The sequence below is a fragment of the Uloborus diversus genome, chromosome 1, assembly GCF_026930045.1.
Source record: "Uloborus diversus isolate 005 chromosome 1, Udiv.v.3.1, whole genome shotgun sequence".
In the NCBI taxonomy this organism is placed as follows: Eukaryota; Metazoa; Arthropoda; class Arachnida; order Araneae; family Uloboridae; genus Uloborus; species Uloborus diversus.
In genome coordinates, this window is record NC_072731.1 from 179,346,725 (window position 1) to 179,370,840 (window position 24,116).

General features: G+C 34.6%; 1 protein-coding gene across 1 annotated transcript in view; it reads right to left on the bottom strand.

Moving 5' to 3' along the window:
- The window catches only part of LOC129217407 (uncharacterized), a 70,091-nt gene that overhangs the window by 33,743 nt on the left and 12,232 nt on the right, over positions 1 to 24,116 (bottom strand). Inside the window, exons 5-15 of the mRNA XM_054851707.1 lie at positions 22,612 to 22,860; positions 21,571 to 21,963; positions 19,669 to 19,766; positions 18,146 to 18,538; positions 17,244 to 17,517; positions 15,710 to 15,971; positions 12,291 to 12,520; positions 12,013 to 12,213; positions 9,903 to 10,528; positions 6,689 to 6,901; positions 3,030 to 3,300 (exon numbers count right to left, since the gene is read on the bottom strand). Coding sequence (XP_054707682.1) covers positions 3,030 to 3,300; positions 6,689 to 6,901; positions 9,903 to 10,528; positions 12,013 to 12,213; positions 12,291 to 12,520; positions 15,710 to 15,971; positions 17,244 to 17,517; positions 18,146 to 18,538; positions 19,669 to 19,766; positions 21,571 to 21,963; positions 22,612 to 22,860 — 3,210 coding nt within the window. The remainder of the gene's footprint in view (positions 1 to 3,029; positions 3,301 to 6,688; positions 6,902 to 9,902; positions 10,529 to 12,012; positions 12,214 to 12,290; positions 12,521 to 15,709; positions 15,972 to 17,243; positions 17,518 to 18,145; positions 18,539 to 19,668; positions 19,767 to 21,570; positions 21,964 to 22,611; positions 22,861 to 24,116) is intronic.

The window sequence follows — 24,116 nt, forward strand, 5'->3', positions numbered from 1 at the left end:
AATGTACCTAAACCCTATGGATAAATTGGCTTCTTCTTTAAACAGTTAATGTGCTTCCTTTAGTTTCATTATTAATATTCGTTTTTGATACTTGGTTCTTTTGCCTGAAACAAGGTCTTTTACAGAAACATATTCATTTTTTCCTGGCAAGATTCTACTTATGGAATATTGTCTGTAAAAATCTATCACTTCCTGTTTTTGGTTTTCGGTAAGTGCATCTGTCCTTTTTTTTCTAACATCCTTCTCTTTATTAACTCCCTCAAGACATTTAATGTTAATTTCCTTTGAAAGTACCTTAATTTTTCCTGGTGACCAATTTTTTATACATTTTTAAGAATTGATATTTGTTTGGTTGGTGTTGATGGTAATACACTTTTGACACGCTTTAAAGCTTTACCTAAAACTTGTGGTGTCATCATCATAGAATTTGAAGGTTGTTCTTCATGTACAGTCATATCTTGATATCTCTTGCTTCTTTCAATTTCTTTTTTCTGAGCTCTTTTTCTTTCAGTTTCATATTTCCTTTGTTGATAAAATTCTTTTTTAGCCATAGTGGACTTTTTCTTCTCCCTGGATCTTCTAATTCTTTCCCTTTCTTTGATTTTATCAGCCAAACAGTTATCTACATCATTTTTTCTTTTCAGTCTGTGTTTTCTAACTCTCTCTTTTGAAGTAGGAGCCATAATTAACTTTTATAAATTATAATTATTCTAATATACTTTATATTAAAATCAAAAATATAATCAAAATGTATTTAAATACTTATTATGTAATAAATAATCATACATATATAACTTTTTGAAGTTAAATAACTGATCAGTTATGATTTTTAAGTTTATTTTCCAATTTTTCAAGCATTCTATATTCTAACTAATGGTAGCCCTAGTTAACCACATGTGTTCATTTATACACTGGTTGTAGCTGGTACTGCCATCTATGAAGCAATATTCCAAAATATATCTAAAAATTATATTTTATCCAAATTTGAAATTAAAATTCTGCTTTTTGTCCCGTACGTAACACACTTTTAATTATTATCTCCCGGTTCTAAATTAACAGTTAGAACATTTTAATTGAATAAATTAAGAAGTTGGTTTAATAGTTGAAGAGAAAACAAAAAACTGTTTTGTTGTCATCAGTATTATTGGTAATAAGATTTAAAATAAGCTTAAAGTAGTTACGTACGGGACAAAAAGAAAAAAAATATTGAAAATTTATAACTAAACATTTTTTAAATATGTTTCTTATTACTTCATTTAATGCTACTATTGTAGAGGTTTAATGAATTATAGGAACTTTGAATTAAAATAAAATATTTTTTGAGTTATGGTTAAAAATAAAATGTCCCGTACGTAACAGACTTTTCAACAAGTCCATAATAAAAGCTCAGTAAGCTTTTTGGGGGTAAAAATAATGATATTATTTTAATAAAATTTAAATGTAGAGATTTTAAGCTTTAAAATGATGTATAACACTTCAGTAAAAGTGAAATTTTTTTTTTTTTTTGAAGCTCTGAAGCCAAATACTGCGGAATGACCCTTCTGTAGATTCACTGACCAATCATACAATCCTTTCAATAACCCGAGTGTGTTATGGGCATTTTAATAATGTATACTTGAGCTAATGTATAATTTCCAGAAATGATAAAATATCCACTTTTTTCGTATCACCATCAAAAGAGGAAAAAGTAAACAAGCTGACTAATCAATTAATTGTTATAGTTCGAAACTTCAAAACGTAATATTGTTGGAAGAATTTCTTTCATAGCTATAGAACTGCTTCTTGATGAAGCAATAAATAAATGCCTTTGTACCGAGGAATAACAGGAAATATCCAACGCTGTTTAGCACAGATAAACAGATTACAGAATACACGTGTTTCGTGATTTCAAAGAACCCCTTTCTCAATTCAAGGGTGAGAGCTTCCAGATGGAAAGACATCCAGTAAAAGCAATGAAAATGGACAACAGTTGATAAAGGAGTTGAACCCCGAAACAAGTGTATTCTGTAATCTGTTTATCTGTGCTGAACAACGTTGGATATTTCCTGTCATGCTTCTTGACTGCTTCTGCCTTGTATATCCTACTGTAATCCGATTCCTTTACATTTTGCCTGTAACCCACTGCCATAATCAATATAAGAGCTTCTAATTTAGTAGAAATCCTAAGCTAAGCTCAAATTATCCACGGAGCTAAAGAGCAAACTATTTCAGTAGACTATGAGTTTGAAAAGGAATTTTTTATGCGTACAAAACTGGTTTTGCTATGCTCAGGAGCCCTTTAGCACCCTTAGCTGTGAAATATGGTACAATTAAGTTTGGAGCCCGGGGGAAGGGGTGTGTTTTGATTTTTCTTTTTAAAATAGTTTGGTTATGTGCTTTTCGAACAAGTTTTTTTTTTCGGTGTGAGCGAGATTTTCATATTGTTCTAACATATAATAAGTTCTAAAATTAAGTTTTTTTTTCTATGGGAGGAGGAGTTTTATTTTGCTCTAATCGTAAAAAGCATTTTAATCTGATTCTTTTTAGCAAACGATGTAAATTTTCACGAACGAAATAAGATTGTAAAGCAGTTTTTGAGGGTTGGTGAGCGTTCTTGAGCAGGAGGTAGAACCATTAGTATTAGAAAAAATAGTACACGTTACGGTCATCTTCTACAAAATGTGTTTTTGTTGCAAAACCAGAACATTTTACTTTGCTTAGGAACAGAACATCAAAGTCGTACTATTAAGACAACATCTAAACGCTTTTTAACAAATAATTTTTAAAAACCTATAATTAGTAGGATATACAACTTTGCGCAAAGTACAAAACAAACGTAAAAATACAGATACTGGTTTTACCTGTAGCTTCGCACGCGTTGATGTAAATTGTGACAATCAATTCAAGTAAATGGCCAGTTTGTTATTTTATGTAATAAAATAAGCTGAATCCTAGAAACAATGTTTTGCATGCTAGGTAAGAAACTACACTAAATTGAAAATATTGACTGAAAAATGATATGTTATTGTCTACAAATGTAAAATACAAACCTGTTCCCAATATTCTCTTAGCCAAGGATTTCGGGTGTAGTTCTTTACATCCAGTGACATGAAATAATCTTTGAATCCAGGAACAGTATTAGATTTTGGCCGCAGAACAAGGGCACCAGAGGCTTGATCAGGGTACATTTGGAATGCTTCTAGAGAATCGTACGCTATCCAAACAAAATCTCCCATTTTAGAACGGCCCAGATGCTGAAGTCTTTGCACTGCACCAAGAAGATTTCGGACATGATCGGGGCTTAGAAGAAGGATAACAACCCTGCAAAAAATGACGCCAATTAAAAATTATTTTCTAAAAGTAAACTTTGCCCTACGTTTTTTACATATTGTTCTTCAAAAGCTATGGACATACTCTTCATTGAAACTATTATGAACAGAACATTTTTTACCGCTCTTTTGTTAACAAGCTACAAAGACGCACATTAGCTGCAATTCAACATTCGTTTTGTAATTTTCATGAACTCTATCTCACCTACATTGGTAAATTATTACGAATGAATTTGTGGATTTAAGAACCTTGTTAAACTGTTTTAAATACTTATTCTGATTCCTGAATCCAGTTTCAACAAAGGTTGTCAACAAATACTAAATGAACATCTTTAGAGCAGCGGTTATTGGGAGGAGAGGTCACAAGAAGAGAGTCACTGATGTCATGATCTCTCCTAAACCGTTGACAATATTATCTGTTCACATTGTGTTCAAAAAGTTTATGAATAATGTGTTGACGATTTCAGTAATCTTTTCAATTAATAAATTATTTTTAAATTAAATGTATTTGAAATATGTATTACTTCTTTTTTTTATTGCCTATGAGATTAATTACTAACGTTTATGCTCAATTTAGGGCCTTACTCATGGCCGATTTGGTGCTTTTTATTGACATCAAGGAGTTTCAAACTATTTTCGTACCCAAAACCGTTGGTTCGTTCAGGGGGGGGGGGGTTCTTCAGTATGACCCTCTCTAAAATTGTAGTCTGTATCCGCCCTTGCTTTGGAGCTCAATTTTCTAAGACATTTCCTTAGAACAATTCTACGGTACGTTTAAGGACGAGTCCACATTATCCCTTATACACTGGTGGACAATTGCTAAGGATGGATTGCAATAGCAGTGTTAGCAACCACAAAAGGGAAGGCAAAGAAATATGAAAATTATCATAAGTTCGGGACACAGTAAGACGTGTTGTGAGTATGCAAATATTAGATTCATGACGTTGCTGGTCTCGTGATTACACTGATAAGCGATATAATGGATTTGGGGCGTGATGAACATTGTTGTTCAAAGGCAAAGTTTGACGGGAAAGAATCAATTGACGAACTTGTATTTTTCGGTATGTCTTCCCGACATCCCTTAGATGATTTTATGGGTGGCCGTGTGAGTGGCAACATCAAAGAAGGGCAGAAAAATTTAGATGTTGCCAGAAAGTTCAACGTCAGCTACAGGGTCGTTTCGAGGATTTGGAAATCATTTCAAACAACGGAATATGTAGCAAATGTCACGGGGGAGGTCGTGTACTCAATACGACGTCAGCAGAAGATTGGTACTTAGTGCCAGCAACGAAAAGGAACTAGCGCAGCACAGCTACTGAGGTAGCAAAGCAGTTTCCTGTTGCTACTAGCAAGAAAATATCCCCAAAAACTGTAGCCAGACGTTTGCATGCAGTAAAACTATACGCCCGTCAGCTTGTTTTGTACATCCCATTGTCTACAAGTCAGAGTTTTGCTCGTTTGTAATGATGTCTTCAGCATCGCAATTGGAGAGAAGTCGACTGGTCTTGTGCACTATTCTTAGATGAAAGCAGGATCAATCTGTCGTCTAATTGTGGACGACAACTAACCTGGCATGAAAGTAGTACAACATACAAGCCGGCAAACATAAAAGAAAAGGACTAGTATCCTACAAGATGTGTCATAGTATCAGCAGGATTATGATGAATGGCCGTACGTCGATCATGTGCTTCTAAACAAGACTATAACGGCTGGCGATACCTTAATGTTGTTCTGCTGCCTCATGTTCACGTGTTCCGTGATGCTGTGACCGATAAATTCGTTTTCATAGATGGCAACACACTATTTCATCTAACAATCGCTGTCCAGGAGTGCCTAGCTCCCTCAAAATATTCAACCCATTGGATGGCCCGAACGTTCTATGGATCTGAATCATATTGAAAATGTTTGTGATGCTTTGGGAAGTAGTCTTGCTGGTCGAAAAGGCCCTCCATAAGCAAGGACACCCTTATCCGTGATTGACGGAAGAATGGAATAAATAACCCCAACAGTTGCTGAGTAATGTTGTGTAAAGCCTCACATGACATGTAGAAGCTTGCACTGCTCTCTATGGTAGCCATATCCCTTATTGACAACTGACGCCGAATCACCTGGGGGCGCTAATAACATTTTTTCATTTTTACGTAGTCAGCCCAAAATGACCGTTTTGTCCTCTGAACACTTTTCAGCGCCTTTTGTATTTCAGAGCACAGTAAATTATTGTTATTGCAATGTTCTAGAGTTCTGGCATTAGTTTATTTCATTTGGCATCGAATTACACTTACTTTTTTACGCGCTACATAACAAATTGTGATCCGTCCTTAGCAATTGTCCACCAGTGTGTGTAAGTTGCTCGGGTTATTCACCAAATTGTGCAAATTTCCATTTCCAAATTAATGTTATTACTTAATTGCATAAAGTCATTTCAATAATCGTCTAAGTATTAATAAAATCTTCAGTCCATTTGGCAGGTCTCCTTGTGTCCTTGTCTTGTTCTGTTCAATGCTCTTTGAAATAAACTACCGATCGAAAGTTTCATATAACCCATCACTGATTTGTATACTGGCAACATCAACAGCGTCCACCAATGCTTTACGCTTTGCTAAAGACCCTTCACAATTGACATAACATGGTTTTTACCTACGAATAAATAAACACACACATTTATTTTTCCTTCTAATTAAACATATGATTTTGGTTAGACTCAAGTTCTTACTTATCTTAATCGAATTAAAACAATTCCAGTTTATTAGTTATCATCAATGATTTTTCATAGATGTAGTATTAGCTAGATACCCAATAAAGCATCGGTTACATGGGCAACCGAATCCATCTAACAGACGCGCAAGTGTCCGAAAAGCGCATGCGAGCAAAGAACTTTTGCCGTAGCCTGATAGGATACGAACTGCGTTGCATTGTCGTAAGCAACGCTTTTGCCCGTTTACTTCAATGGCGGCCAGTGGCTGCACTATGGAGTTGGGCATCTAGTTATGCCAGTCTATGGGATTTTTGCTTGATGAAATGTGTTAAAGCTGTATACAATATACCGACAGCCCGATTATCCCATCCAGGCTGCATTTTTGTTCTTATTTGGAATAATAAGTCTGGAATAGTTAATAACCGAGCTGGAGGCAGATGTCATCTGATAAAAGCTGAGAGTGCCAACAAACTGGTAGATGAAGTAAATTTATCTCACCCGCCATAGTCCGCAGGTATGATGCGGCTCAAACTCATTGAATCCAAAACGCGTTTCTTCAAATATCTTAAAAACTCTTTTCTGCAGATACTGCCTTTTACCTTAACACAAAAAATTATGTTTAATATAAGGTTTGCAATAAAACTCAGATCTACAGTTAATGAGAAAATGTAAAGTATGGATTTACCTAGCGCCTGAATTTTGCTTTATTTTCAGCCTATGCGCTATGATATCCATTGTGGGCGCAATGTCTTCATTGTCTGATATTTTCTCAGCAACAGCAACATCTATGGCTTGCTCATCAAGTTGTTTCTTCAACTCTTCGAATCCATCAATTCCAATCAGAGAATCATGATGTCTTTCAGTATATACAACAGATACGTATTTCCATTTGTAATACCTGAAAACATAAAACAAATTTAGTTTCCGATTACGAAGGATTTAAATTTGAATAAAATTGAACCGTTACTATTGATAGAATATGTAGGGGAGGGTGGCCCAAAGCGGATAGGTTTTGGAAGAACGCTCGAAAATTGTAGTATTTGGATTTTTATTGCAACAATTCTGGTTTTATTTCTCAGCAGGGTTCCTGAACTTCAAAATAAAAGTGATTTTTGTATTGTTTCAAACCCAATATTTATTTATAATCAAACATTACGAACACTTGAAAAACCCGCTATGCCTTACCAGGAGGCCCAAAGTGGGTAAGCTTAACTAACTGTGATTCGGTACATTTGCCAATCAAATATGAAGTTATAAATGATTACAATAATTGACTAGATACCTGCCATTATTAAAAATAATAAAAAGAGTTGTACTTATCCAATTTAAAGTCAGCACATTTGTTTATAAAACAAAGAAATAACTGATTAAATGAATAGACAAATTAATTGCCATCCTAAAAAATAACTTTTTAAAGTTATACTTATCCTTCTGAAATAGAAAATCTAAGTCAGTACACGAGTCTAGAAATTATAAATAAATACATGATTAAATCCTATACCCGCCTTAGCCCGAAGGCACGTTTTTATTACAATAATTATAACCTTAAATTTAAGAAAGAAACAAACGAAATGACTAGCGTTGTTTGAAGGTGGACGGTGTCAGAATAACGTAAAATTATTGAGAATGAAAAAAAAATGCTGGTCTTCATCTAATCACAAGTTACAAAACTTTATTTATTTATTTCGAAATGTATCTTTTTTTTTTTAAATTTTTTTTTTAAAGCCTGGTTGCGCCATGCCGCTTGACTGCTGCTTCGCTGGGACTGATTAAAACTCGGGGGTGTTCATGACATACATATGCATCGCCGCTTACACACCATGGGGGGGAGGCATATTAAGGCCTACCCGCTTTGGGCCACCCTCCCCTACATTACCATCATCATGCGAAAAATATTAGGGACGTTCGATTCGAGACAAATTTGCTTTTCAGAACTAGATATAAAAACCGGCTTTGTAAATCACCACCACAATACCAAACCTCTTAACATTCATTAAATTTTCCGAAAAGAATAATGCAATTACAAAAAAATGCGCATTTAAAACTTACTGAAAAGATTACTGTTTGGTACTTTTGCTTTAACTTAATGCAAATAGACGTAATATTTTTTTCCATTCAATATTAGCTTACAAGAACTTGCAATGTTTCATTGCTTAAAAGATGCACTCCTGATTTTTTAAGTTTGTTTTTCCTTTAATAAGTTTTAAAAAATGCATAAAAACATTTTTTATCGATTTGTTTTTTCGATTTGCAAATTTGGTAGTTCCAATAGGCCTAAAACAATATTTTTCCTTTTATCAAAAGAAAAAAATTATTAAGAAATGTTACAAGGTATTATCACACTTAAAAATGTTCGTAATTTCAAAAAAAAAAAAAAAAAAAAAAAAAAAAAAACACCAAACAAGAAAACGGAAAATGAAAATTCGCAGTGGGAAAATTGTGTTATTTTAATCAGTCCCTTTTTCCCCTTCGAACACACAGATCCAAAAATGGTGCAGTGAAAAATTTATTGCTTTTGTAGAGAAAAATTCATAGTCCTGCAAAATCTGGTGAAAAAAAAATAAAAAGAATCATTATTGTTCAATTATATTGAATCCAAGTTTATTCTCTTCAGTACTCATGCAACTAAACATTTTTGAAACGTAGCTTGGAACTTAAAGCTCTTCGATTTCTTAGCGATCTACAACAGACGTGGAATGGAAAAATGTACAGATCGGAACTGCAGTAAAGGAAAAATTTAAAAAGACGTGACACACACAATGATGAAGTTTTAATGTAATATAACGAGCTGATGTGTGCATCACATGACTTCCTTTTACTCCAATTTAATGTCATTTCCCCATTATTCGCTATTTTAATGTGATTCAATATTTATTCTCTAAATATCACCAACAATGGCCAAATTGAAACCAAAAAAAAAACTCCGCCAAATTTGTCGCCAAGTTGGCGACAAAACTTGGCGACCAAAAGACTGGCGATATATCGCCAAGTGTCCGACAAATTATAACGCCACTTGAGTTTACATCGAAATTAACAATGATTTCCCCCCAAAAAGGTGCAAAAGACCCCCTTAGGAACATCCGAAAGCAACCAAAAGAAGAGGTGCACAACTAGACCCCACTACGAGTCTATGTACCAAATTTCAACTTTCTAGGACATACCATTTTTGAGTTATGCGAGATACATACGCACATACGCACCTACACACATACGCACATACATACAGACGTCACGAGAAAAGTCGTTGTAATTACCTCGGTGATGGTCAAAATGGATATTTCGCGTGTCTATACATTCTTAGGCACTTTTCCGCATGTGGTCGAATCGAAAAAAAAACTCAACATTCATTTGGGGGTGAGCAAAATGGAAATTAAGGGCGATTTTTGAGTGAAAATTTTTTCGCGAATACAATACTTCCTTTTTTGTAAAAGGAAGTAAAAAACACATCTTTTTAATTCAAATTAAAGGAAAAACGTAAAAGCATTAAAAAATCGCTAAAAAAGTAGAATTTAGTAAAAAAAAAATAATAGCACGTGTTTCGAGGTAACAAAGAACTATTTTTACAATGCAAAAACCGTGAGCTCACAAAGACATACGACAAAAGCTAAATACAAAAGAATTATTTAATTTATACACTAAAAAAAGCAATTACAATTAGAAAATCTGTAGTAAATGGAGAAAGATACTTTTAAAAAATTTCTAATTACGATGCATCTTTTTTTGTAACATTGACAGCGTTACTTAAGAAGAAGCTGTATTATTTCTAGACAATTTTATGGAAGTTCAGTTTCCTAGTGATTTCTAGTAGTACTGCAGTTTACTTTTACGGTGTATTAAATCTTAAATGTGTCAATGGATAGAGAATCAAAAAGGTTAGTTAGAGGGGAGGCCCTACTTACCTAACAATATTAACTATTGATGAAATTATAACACTGCTGGGCATGCTCATTTTCAGCAAATACGGAAATTTTCTTGAATTTGTGTATTCTGGAGCTACCACGGATGGCGCTACGGTTCCGATTCCTAAAGGCATAGTCATGTCCAGTTGTGGTCGAACTACATCCGCATTACCCTCAGCGAGGAAACCTACTATGTGTTCTTCCGACGGCAGCGAATACTTTTCAACAGAAGCCCCTGTTAAGAAATTCGAAACGTCCATCGCAGCTTTCTCACGACTGTCGCAGACGTCAAAGACGACAAGTCCCAAGTCAACTCCTGGGAGGATATTTGGATCTGCATTCACCGTGTCTAATGCCCAAAGCAAGGCTTCGAAGTTCTGGAATCCTTTAGTTGGCTTTAACTTTCCACAAGACAGTGGATTGGACGTAGTTTCGTGAATGCTGACTGTCGCTGCAATGTACAGGTCTTGAGAGGACGGAATTACAAGTTGGTTTGTGGAAGAGTACTGGCAACGGAAGCAATCTTTCAGACAACTCGAAACAATGGACTCCATTGATATTTCTCCTTTGTCTGTGTAAGTGACGATGTTCGCAAGTTTGGTATATTCTGTTGAGAAGGATCCAACCTGAAAAAAGGAAACATTAGGTAAAACACATCATCATTGCATGTACCTAAATATGTTACTAGAAAAGTATTTTATTACAATATGCGTCGTTAGTTCCTTGAATAACAAAATGTATAAAGTACAGCTATCTTGAAAGTAAAGTTAACAATATAATAGTTGAAAATCCTAAATAAACACGTTCTTGTAGCAAATTAAACTAAAAAGGAAAAAATAATTGTTGAATGTCAAGTATTTTCAGCAGCGAGAAGATGCCCCTCAGCTAACTTATTTTTTTCATTAGCTTAAAATAATAGGAATAAAGTAAGTGATCAAGCAACTAACTTTAATGGGGGGGGAAAAAGCGTGGGGTGCTCACTATTAAAATTTTTACAAGGATTCTGCATCATTGCAAAACTCCAACGTCTAGGCTAGCTTGAGAATTCTATGACATCTGATATCATGCCCCTGGGAGGTAGAGGGTCAAATTAGCATTCAAGTCTAAAGGCCTATGTTCATGCTGATGAATGAGAGACCCGCCTTCAAAGTAAATGCTATTCTAGGGTTTATAGAGAACGTGGCTTTATCTTGATGGATACAACAGCTTCCTTTATTTTATTAAGCTCTTTTTAAGTGCCCTGAAGCCCCCCCCCCCCCTGTCAACTGAAAAGTAGTACAAGAGATACAAAACAATAAGCCATAAGATTCTGCTTGTGACGTCGTTGGTGAAACTACCACATTTAATACGACCCTTTTAGTGCAAAAAATATCTCCATCCCTGATCTAAACATTTTACGTTCATCGGATGGCAGCGATAAATTTGTATTTGGGTCGTTATTACACAAACGTAAGCAAAGAACGTCTCAAGCAGCTGTTAACTACTGGTCAAGAAATTTAGACGCTTAGTTTGGGAAGGTTTTAGCTTCGGTATTCTCCTGAGCGAGGTCCTATTGAATATCACTGCATTGGTCGCATTTCTCTCTTCTTCGGTCTCTTTTATTCGATAGCTGTGTATGTGTTGTTTTGATGATTTTGAATGGTGTAAAAACTCCCAATTAAGATTTTTTCCAGTTCAAACCCTAGTTTTTTCCCCAATATCAGGTTCAACACCTATTTCAAATATGGCAAGAGAGTATGCAGGGAAATGCACATCGTCACCTCAGAGCAACAGTAAGGTAGCTTAGTGTTATTTCTGGAATTAAATATCTTGCTGTTACTGTGAGGCTTTAGATAGTAAACATTTTGTGGTCTTCACTTTACTCCATCATCACGGTAAGAGCTGTCATACTTTCCTAATGGTTAAAAGAAATGATCAAGTAAGCGCATAGCTGCTAAAAATGTCGCAGAATGCAAATATAGTTGTGTAGATAATGACGATTTGGTATTTTCGTCTTTTCCTGAATATCTGGGAGCGTACAAAGATCTCTATGTTTTTAAAGAGCATTTACGTGTTTTCTTAAACTGATATTTCTTCAAGAATCATTGTACTGCACAGAAAGATAAATTACCTTTAGATAAGTAAAACTTTTTCCTGCGGATTTTCGGAAGTTGTACACTTCAATTGGAGTATCACCAAATCCTTTTTCTGTAAATTTGAAAGGTCTTTGAGGTTTTCCTAAACGAGGCGAAAAGCTGTTCAAGATGTGAGCTTCAGCTAGACTGTGGAGATGAGGATGCTGTGCCATTTCGGAACATGCTCCAAGGTCAATCTATAAACGATAACGTGTCTTGAACAAAAGCAATAAATAGTAACAGACAGTGGCTCAAAGATAATAAAGTAAATTACCTGGCATAGTTCATTACGAAGTGATGCCAGACCTGCTGCTACAGCCACAATAGCTTGGATGGTGTTAGTTGTCGATAGTTTGTGAGCGTAACCTATCTTATCTTCAGTGTCGTTCCAACTTTCTGAGCTTTGCATTTCTTTTTGCTGCCATAATTGCTGGTACCAAATATTCCTGTTACTGCTTTCTGGTAACAGGTGGTGGAAATGCTTCGAGAAATCCTGCACCTCATCTAAAAGTTTAAAGAAGCAAGAAAGTCTACCTTAAATTTTTACATTAGCTAAATTTGTTTTCAAGAAAATGAAGAACATGATTTTATACGATCAAGTAAATGTGATAAAATGCAGAAGATGCAATGGGGTCGTTTCCGAAGTTTAAAAGTATTTTTTCTGAAAGAGCATGCTTCGAACATAGGATTTGACCATTTAAAAAATGATTTGACAAAGTTTAATATTTTTAAACAATTATTTTAATCGGTGCGTAGATTCAATTTCATTTTTTACGCTTCTGCACGTGACATCATAAGTGATGAAATACCATTCATTGATGCTATTAACGCAGAAAGCAATATTTAATTCGCTTCTTTACTCACATGTACTGGCAAGGATAACAAAAAAATCGAAGCACCAAGAAGCAATTATCCGATTGCTTTGAAATTTTGCATGCATGAGTGTTTTGACCAGATATGCAAATGATTAAAATGTGGTGTCCAATGAAAAAATAATTTGATCTCCAGCGCATCGAAACTGCTCATCCAGCAGATCTATATAAAGAGCAGTTTTTTTAACAGTTACAACTTTCGGTTTGAATGCGATTCATATTACCTTTCAAGAACTTAAAAATACCTCCTCGCATGGTTCGTGTTCATTACGAGCAACTGTCAGAGTTTAAAAGAGTTCGTATTATTGTATTGAAAGAAGCCGGTTAGTCAAGTCGGAGAATCGCTTGTCATTTGAGCCGAAGCGATGCGGCGATTCGAAGATACTGGCAAGGATGGGTTGAAAATGGCAGAGTTCAGCGTCAGGATGGTAGCGGTCGACCTAGGGTCACAACAGATCGTGATGACAGAGTGATTGTCCGATCAGCCGTCACAGCGCTTTCTTCATCTCTAAGAACCATCAGACGTTCAACCCAAACACTAGTGTTCATCATGACCATTTTCAGACGGTTGAGACAGCTAAATCTACGTTCGCGCCGACAGTTACAGCACCTGCCACTGACGCCTACACACTGCCACGCCAGATTACAGTGGTGCATGGCTTGATCAGGTTGATCAGGTTGGAATGATACCGACTGGGGACGTACAGTCTTTAGCGACGAAACCCACTTCCAACTATGTCATGACGATCATCGAAGACGTGTTTGGAGAGGCCCAGGGCAGAGGGGAACCTGGCTTCACTTTTGCACGCCACACTGGCCCTCAACAAGGCATTATGGTCTGTAGTGCCATTTCCTTTGATAGCTGACTCCCTTGGTCGCAATTAGAGGCACTTACTGCAAAGCGGTACGTCGACGACATTTTAAGACCTGTTTTCCTGCCGCTCCTTTTGCAGTATCCTCGGCTGGTTTTCAGCAGGCCAATGCCAGATAACATACGGCACGTGTTGCTATAAACTATCTGCCAGCTTGTCAAGCTCTTTCGTTGCCTGCCAGATCTCTCTCCCATCAAGAATGTCTGGGATACGATGGGATTGCGATTGCATCTGGCAAGGAGTGTTTATAACCTCGTCCGAGAATTGGAGCGAATTTGGCCGGAAATACCGCAGGACATTTTTCGTGAGCTTTATCGATCTTTGCCTAGTCGTGCTTCAGCTTATATCCAGGTTAGAGGCGGGTCAACACCTTATTGAACTTGTTACTGTAACTCTGACAGAATTTTTTCAATTGTTCTGAGAATTTAATCATTTACTATTCTGTGCATTGTCTACCTATCCACCAATTTTCGTCTCAATTGGGCCACTCCTTCTTGGTGCGTCGATTTTTTTGTTATAGAGTGTAGTTAATAGCAAGCGTAGAGCGCAATACTTAATTAGCTTTTAAATTATCATAATCTGGAAACATCAAGCGTAAGCACTCAGCGTGCCAATGGAGAAGCGTGCGAAAGTTCATCACTGGTAACGTCATAAAGACCACGCCTTGTTTGAAAAATCGGTCATTTAAAAAAATAAATAAAAAAATAAACATTTGAAAATAAAAGTTTTTCCTTGCTCTATGTTATATGTTTTGCTCATTCTATCAACTTGAGTGACTAAAAGTAGTACTTTTGACTGATGGAAACAATCCCATTGTGTAATGTGTATAGATATTTAACAAGCTGTTGAAGTTTTGAACAGATAATGCTGCATTATGATTTCCAAATTATTATTATTATTTGCAACTGATTATGTGACTGAACTTTAATTCAGAATGAAACTAGAAATGTTTTAATGTTACGAAAAATGTCACTTTTTTTACTGTTTTGCGTACATTTGATTTATTACTGAGCAACTAATGATTGTTTTATGTCCCAAACTACGCACATTACTTTCAAAGGAGTAAATGTGAAACAAATGACAGTTCTGTTCAATATGCGTTTTCTACTGAATGAATGCAATGAAACTCTAAAAATCAGTGGCGAATTTGTCTCAAATTTCTGTTGCGAAGAGTCAGGATATAAAGCATCGAAGAGTTTCCAAAAAGGCACATGAGATATACTTTACGTAGTTCCGTTTATCTTTAAGTTGGCCCCAAAAATGTGTGAAACTGAATTATAACGAAGATATTTCAAATATAAAACTTGAAAGTCTATGAATTAATAAACAAATAAGAAACCTATTTAATGCATTTTACGGGTCCCGTTTTTTTTGTTTTTTGTTTTTTTTTTGTTTTTTTTTTGTTTTTTCCGTTTGAGCAACAAATATTTTACTTTTTGTTGCTGGCAAACAAAGCGAAATAAATATTCCAAGTTAAGAATCGAAAAAAATATTTAGTGCGTTTCAAATATATTTTAACTCATAGAAAGGATTATTTGAAGGAGTTTTCAGATGACCACTGTTAGTTAACGTCACAAATTCGATAGTGTATAACACGACATTATACACTATCAATATAAAACTTTCTTCGTTACACAAACACACTACTGAAATATATAATCTAATGACGATAGTCTTATTACGATTCAAATGCTAAGAACTCATATGAAAAGTTTTGCTATAATCTGTTTTGAATTACTTATTTACTCTTGAACTCTGGAATAAATCATAACTAATTTCAACTTGCTATGTCGTAAGACAAGGAAAATTCATTATGTACATTATGTATATTTTTAGTTTGAAAAATTATACTTCAGATAATATTTTTCAGTAGCTTCAATGTTTTGAAATTAATAAGAAAACTTAATCATTCAATTGTAGAATATATCCAAAAACTAAATATAACTTACCATTTTCTTCTTTCAAAACAATTGATCCTAAGGACACTTTTTCAACCCCCGAAACTAACTCCAAGTTTTCACTCCATCCACCAACGCCAACCATAATGATGTCACCAGGATGAAGAGCTTTCGCTTCCATAAATCTCCCCATTCCAGTCAGTAGTTTCTTCGTAGATTCTTCTCTTGTAAAAAGAACCACAGCACTCGATCCTTGATGTTTAGCTTCCACAATGCTTTGCATGATTTTGTCCATACTGTTGTCAGTCAGGTTCTGTTAAAACTCATGTGTTAAAGGGATCTTAAATTAAATGAATCAACATCTTAAAAAATTGATTGATCTAGATCAAAGATTGAAAGCCAATCTTTGAACAGCAAAGATTAGCTTTAATTTTGAATGCTTGTGAGTTAAGATGAATTATGAAAGTTCTCTTGCTCAAGACTGAAATAACTAACTAAAAGAAATGAGTCCTCTAATTGAACTGCTCTGTAAGTTTGTTACGTAGTCACAATCAAATGTAGGGTTTAATTTTCTTTGAAATTGCAATGAATGACATTTTGAATCATCAAAATCAAATAACAATGTCATTCAAGCAAAATATTCACAAAAAGAATAATGATAATGAAATAAAACAACATAAATAAATAAAAAGATAATGGACTATCGCAATAAGTTAGAATTTCAAGTTAGTTATTTCTCTTTAAATACGAACAATTAAAAATTACGTCAGAAAAGCTAATTCAGGAATTAAAAATGCAAAATTGTTATTGCTTTCCTTAAAACTCAAAAGTTTTAATTGACTGTGCCTCAAAACTAGAGCATTGGATTTAATAACTTTCACTTGAACGCCGAAGAAATATGCAAATATTTGTATGATTTGGAACGCATCGTAACTATATTGATAAATATTGGAATAATCTTGTTGAATGTCATGATGATATTATTGAACGTCTGAATTCATTGTAACAAATGGAAAGTTCCAATAGTTTGGATAACATGAGTTTTAAGAGGAATAAAAAGTGTGTAGTCCAGTTTTTAAATTGCACTTTATCACTTCTAAACTGATGATCGTTTTTTGTAGAATTTCAGAAGTCACTAAGCTTGCGTTTACTGATTTCCAAAACTTATGGATGATGAATGCTATCGCCACCGAAAGTATCACAGCATTTGGCGGCAGTTTCGGTTTTGACGAAGAAGGTAGACAGAATCACATGAATGACCCAACCATTAAATGATTTTCCAAACCACAGTATATAGTGATGAAATGATAAGTCGTCAAAGGGTAATAATTTATAGGGCGCTTAACTAAGTGCCCAAGAAATGATGCTTACAAATGACACAGGTTATACCATTAATGATAAAATGAAGCAATTTCAAGAAATTTCGTTTGTCAGGATTCAGTTCGTAAGACAATGAGAGAGAAAATGTTAATTGAGTTACAGCTCATAACGATAACAAATTGAAACAGCCATCTGTTTCATTCATCAAACATTCAATATATGTGATTTAGTACGCTGAGGATGATATGTAAATAAACTGAATTACCTCAGAATCGACTTCAACTTGCTTTCCAATGCATATGCCTTTGACCTTTGCAGCTTTTACAAACCTGCGGTAGGGCAGACTGTGAACAGGACTCCTGTCGTAGACAACAGTCACAAACTTCCATCCCAGATGATCAAACACTTGAAGAGCAGCCTCTGATCGTTTTTCGGAATGAGGAGGTACTTGAAACAGATGATTTTGCAGACCCACGATTTCGTCGAAATTTAAATAGTTTGTCAAATCATTTACAGAAATCATACTAACGTTGAGCGGCCTGGAAGGAAAATATAAATACATTTAGTTTCGTTCTGGTCTTATGGTGGTATATGCATACCAAAGGAAGAAAAAACGCAAATGCAAGTGACCATAGAAAGAAAAACAACAGTAAAAGGACAAATTTGAACGTTTTTGCAAGTTTGTTCTTTTAGCGTTGCTTTTCTAACTATAAAAAAAAATCCAGTTACAATGAATACCAATGCAACTAAATATCCGTTTCAACGAAATAAATTTTCAGTCTCAATTTAATATCTATAACGTTGTTTGAATTCCGTTGCAACGAAATTTCCGTTACAACGGACAAAATTTGCGTTCCCTTAAAGTTCGTTGAAACAGCATTTCACAATATGACTTCTTATCACAAAGTTATTTGCCAAGGTACATGCAGTACGTCCATCGATTTTTGTTTTTTTATGGGAGATATTTAAGCAATTTTGGCCCGCTGTGAGCTCATTTGAGCGCTATTACTCAGAGGCATGAAATAAAGCCAATGTTAGCACCTGACTTAAAATGAAAAAAGAAAGTATTTCAAAAGCTCGAGTCATCAAATACCTTCCGTTTAAAAAACCACAGTAGCGTTTTGTACCGTATGTACTATTCTGCTGACAAAAGGATTGATTGCATACCTCAAAACTGATGCTGCAGCTAATGTCTCGTCAGGGGATGAAGCAGAAACTACTACCAGACTGTGCATTGCATTATTGTGAGATTTTGTTAGAAATGTCGTAAGTTTTTGAGTAGCCAGCAGAGGGGAAGAACATGTATCTATGACAGACAAGCCTAATTTGCCGCCAGAAAGAACAGAACGATCTTCGTTTATTTTATCAACTGTCCAAAGAGCTGCTTCTAAATTTTGAACGGCTTCCGGATCGATAGTGGACCCGCACTCTAGGGGTGATGATCCTGGTTTATGAAGAGGCAAGAGCAAAGGAATAACAATGTCTTCATCGGAGTCTTCCAAGTCAAATATATCTTCTCTGTCTATTTCTTGAAGGTCATCGAACCTGGATTGTCTCGGCCTGTATAAGAAAATATAGAGCAATAGTTTAGATTAATTAACGAAACTTTTTTAATAATCTATGCTTGACATCGCATTGCTAAAAATGAACTTGTTTGAAATCTATTTTAGGGTACTTTAGCAATATATTGACATGTAACATTTTAAACAGATTGAATACCTTTTTGAGAATTAGATATATCTGAGGAATAAGATCCTTATATTATGATGCCATTAAAGATATAAGGAGGATATTATTTGAAATATAATTAGTTTCCAATTCGAAGCAGGGGACAATATGTGCGATTCTTGCACCGGTCTAAGTTCTTCCCCAGTCGTAGGTTTTTCGCGTAAACGAAACTGCATCAGATTCTCAAATATTATATCAAATTTACCATGAGAAAACAAAATAATTTCTGGTGTTATTCCAAAAATACAAATAGTCAAAGGAAAAATGATTAATCTTAAATATTAGAAAGAACTGATTTATTTTTGTTTAACTATCTTGCAGTCTGGCTCTTGGAAGTATAGGGGCAATTCCTGCTTGATTTTTAAATAATTCTACACGAACAAGCAGCTTTATATAACAAGCTCCTTGAGTTTTTTTTCTTTTTTAAATAAAACTTTCGATTTAAATTTAAGTCCTACTATATCTTCGAAAAGAACCACATCATTGGCTGAACCGAGTGGAAAACGAATAGTTTAGAGAATAGTTCACTATTGTCGGCAAACAATACAATCGCCTCACAAATTTTAATATTTTTACCAGGACATTAAAGGAGTTATCCGCCTTTTATGGTCAAACTTATTATCAACTGTCGAATTCTTTTATGTAATTTTGTGTTTGTATTGGCAGAAATTTATTAATATCCCTTTCAGGTTACGTTTATCATAAAAACTCATTTTGAAAACTTTTATCTTCTAGTTTGAGAGGAAAACTAACAATTCCAATTTGAAGTTTATGTACAAATCCATTTGAAATATAAGGAAGCGCACCGCACTTGATGAGACAGTAAAATTCTTAAATTTAACCGTATCTAAATCTTCCAGAAGTACAAGAAAGTGACCGAGTTAAATTGATGCAAGATAACTGGAAAACAAAGACATCTTTTGTAAAGTCAATTAAACCTTGTAAAACTAAAAATTACATACCTTACACAACGTCGGCAGTCTGTTTTTGAACATTGCGAAGGCAGACTGACAAAACCATGGTCTAACAGATGGGAGCCTTGAGATTCAAATACAAGCAACTAGAAGAAAAATAGGAATTTCGAAAAAAACAGGAAACAAAGTTTTTTTTTTTTTTGTGAACGTTTATATTAGTTCTATTAAACAGTTATGTTCGTTTTATTAAAAGGAACAAAATGATACACTTTTTAATGTATTTAAACCGATGATAAACAGTTTGTTTATAATTTAGGCTTCTTTAATAACCACATGGGCAAAACTTTAGTATTAACACGTTTTTTCCTAAAAAGACATAATCCCCAATCGCTTTTTGCTAGTTCTCCCTTAAATTTCCGTCCACTGCAGATCTACATCGCTATTGTGTAATCCTGCCGAAAAAACCTCTTTCAAGCTCTGTCTAAGTGCGACAGAAAAGGTATTTTATTCATTTTATAATCAATGAACAAAACTGATATGTTTTCACCGGTATTTTTTCTTCTTTTTTTTGAGGGGGGGGGGGACGATTAAAGAATTTATATGGAAAAAAATATATAACCTGCATCACTTAAAAAGGTTTTACTACTGTATTTGTTCGTTTACAAACTTTATTTTACCGCGATTTGTAGATCCCACTTTTGAAGAACGCTTTGTCCTTGAAGACAAAGTTAGTGTTGTTTTGACATCATCTAATTTTCTTTTCCAACATTTTTTTTTATTTTATTAGAGAAATAGTTGACAATCGGAGGGCGAAAGGTCTGGTGAGCGTGATGGATGTGAAAGAATCCCCAAACTCTGTTTATATGTCTGACGAGTCACCAAAGCTGCACATGGTCTGACATGCAGTGGTCGTGATACATTATAATTGAGGACTAATTGATCAAAAGGGAACATATCCATTTTCCAAAAATGTTCAAGAGGTGAGAAAAACAAATTAGGGTAAGAGCAAAATGGTTTTATCAACTTCTCTGGGTACACAATTGAGCACAAAATCATAGCATACCATGGCCCAGAGTAAGAAATGTTTGTGTAAAAAAAAACAAAGAGACATCGCCATCTTAATTTTGGATATGTGCCCTTTTGAACGAAAACCTGAACATTGAAAATTCCAATTTCCCTAAAACTCTAATACTACACCTTCTCATATTCTGTTATCGAAGTACATAAACCTAAAAGTAGTGGATTAAAATTTGAACATTTTTGACATGTGTTCTTTTGGATCTAAATGTCTTCGTACTACAGATTCTTTCAGGATATGTCCCCTTTTGTTCAAAATAAAACGTGCAGAGGACAGATTTGTTACCTTTTGATCAAAAAGCCACACTTTACACTTAAATAAAAGAAGGTTTTCCACGTTTGGAATTCTTGAGAGTAAGTGATTTGATAAAGGTCATCTGAAAGATTTATAAAATGTCATAAAATGAATTTTTCTAAAATGTGGATATGTTCCCTTTTGATAAATTACTCCTCAATCAGCATAATGTTCAACATCGGCGACCTCTAAACATCCTCACCAGAGAATTGTTTCTTTAACAATTAATCAGTATAAGGTCAACTTCAATACCATTTAGATATATTTTTTGCTAATATGTTATGGTATCTATTTCACTGCTTTTAAGCTTTTGTAGCCAACCGCACTGATCCTTCATTCATTGTACATATCGCATCTACCGTTTTATCATTTTACCGTTTAAATTAAATTTAAATTGATAAGTCTATAACTTCAAAGAATCTCAAGAGCATTTTATTTGCTTCAGTTGTTCATATGCTATTTCACTAGCATAGAAAAAAAAATCGCTCTCAAAATTTTACAATCTTCCAGTTCTAAATACTTCCAGTTCAAAATCATTCAGTGATTATTGAGTTCCTGCTCAAAATCAAGAAACCTACCTGTTTATAAGAAACTCCCTTTTCTTCATCGTATATATATTTCACAAGAGAAAGTTTACTACCTTCCAACTTATCATTTTCAGATTGCCTTGGAACCCGGCGCTTTGTGTTTTGCATATCAACATCTTCCCGAGCAATGAGGTACTCGATGGGCTCGAGGTATTGGGAAACGAACTCGGATCTCATCATGTGTCTTAGCTGGGGACAGATTCCTGGGGAGTTGTTGCATTTCGATTCCCAGGCTTTGTGGAATGCTGTTGCAAGAGTGAAAATGGAAGTGATTGCTGGTATTACTCTAGAAGTTCTCAGCAAAGCGTCGATAGTGTTTTCCGGCAAATGACGGTCCTTGCAAGGTGGGAGGTTATTGTAGACCGTACTCACATGCTCAGAAATCTGAAATATAAAGCATGCATTAATTCGTATCATTGAACGCAGAGCAGAAGTTGTTGTCGAATTTCACATAACGAACGAAACTCTAAAATCTAACAGGCGTTGGGATAATTAGAAAGAGAGAGAGAGAGAGAGGAAGAGGTGGGAGGGGGCATAGAAGGAATATTCAGTCACATTTTGTAAGAAAAATGTAATAACTTTACCAGTGGTATATTATGAAATACAGAGCCGAACTTTGTTCTCAGTTAACACGATAAAGTTCGCCAGAGTAGAAGCAAAAAAAAAAAAAAAAAAATAGCAACAATATAGAGAGACTGCATGGAAATGCAAGTAGAATTACTCCAGGGCATTAAACATCTGCGTTAGACAGTTAAGTTTCCCGATTCTGATTCCGAATTAAGTTGAAATTGTATTCCATTATGGCCTAAATTTGTAAATAAAATTAACTCGCTCGATCAATAATGTACAGATTTGATGCGAATTCTTGAATAGCATGAGCAGCATAGCATTGTATTTATGACTGCACAAAACGAAGTCTTACAATCATTAAACTGTCAATGATACCTATCGCCTTTAAGACCTAAATAAAACAACCAAAGAGCATTGAAAAAGTTTAGTTTCTTAGTGGTAGCTAAATTTGTAGTTCTTTACCTTGCAACTTTTCTTCGACATCAGATATTCCAAGAACCAATGATCTTCTAAGTTGGTGAATGTTGATGACTGAATTAATGTTGACCAGTATTCTTCGAATTGTTGAACATTGTCTGGATAAGGAGCAATGGAATAAAAATGACTTTTATCAGACAAATGCTTTCGTAGCGCAGACAGCGGCACAGGAGGGGGTATCCAAGAAAACAACCACTGGATTCTTTCTACCAGTTCCGGAAATTCGGCCATTACCTGTAGAAAACATTTTTTTTTTTTTTTTCAAAAATCACGTACTAAGAATTAAATACAATTTCTAAACTGTTGTAAAACTAAAGGGAATGTTAAAGCAATTAAATATTTTCTTTTCCAAAATTACGAAACTTGCCACAAGAATGTTAACGGATTTGTAGTCTCTGTAGTTTTTGCGAATGATGTTTTTCCTGAAATTTATAGTCGAAACGAAGGTAATTATTTTTCACTTCATATTCATTTGACATTTAGTAGTGCATCCAAACCTGTTTCTGTGTGGTGGATAGGAACCGCATAAAGAAATCGCACAAAAACAATTCGCCCAAAACTTCATGAGCAGTTATACACAGTTAAAAAATATTTTTCTTATGCGGTGGATAGGGATCGCCATAAAAAAAGTCTCACGTAGAAAATAACCTAAAAACTTACGAAATACCTAGGAATTGCTTCTTCTGAACAGATTCTGAAAAACGAAATCAAAATCAACCAAGAGATGATAATTTTTCCGAATCGTCAGACAAAATTTCCTGAATAAAGAAATTTTGGGAGGTCAGAGTGATCTAAATCGGGATACCCCTGTCGTGACTTGAAGATACTACCTCGCACTCGTTTTGTAAATAATTTCACCAAATGAGTCCTAATGTGATTGAAATTTTCTACCGCACAAAAACAAATTCGTACAAAGAAAAATCACAAAATAAAAATAAATAAATGAAAAAAAAAAAATGCACAAAAAAAACCCACGCAAAAACAGGTTTGAGTACTGCAATTCATTTAGTAAGAAATACCTTATCGTACTTTTTTTTACCGCATTTTCTTCAACAGGCCGAATTTAATAGACAATTTTGAGGATATTCTTTTTGCTTATTTTAAAGTGCCGTTCAGAAAAGGTCTTACAGTAAAATTACTCCTAAATAGCAGCTAAAATTGAAGGTTTTTGCTACTTCTATTTGTATTGGCTCATCTTATTGTAATTTATTTCTACCACATACTTTTACAAGGTAAAAAGCAAAAATATTTAGAGATTTAATTATAAATTCTTTCTTTAACAACAGCACTAACCTGCGATGAAATTATTACCTCCAAAGGGTGAACGTTGTTAGGGTATTTTTAGCATTCTCAAATCAAATTCAAAGTCAGAAAGTTTCTATCACGTGCTGTTTATTTTTTAAAGTGGAGAGAAGAAAGAAAAGAACACACTTTTTGAAATTGTTTTTAACGACGCACTTAATATATATTTTTTCCCTGTTATTTCTGCA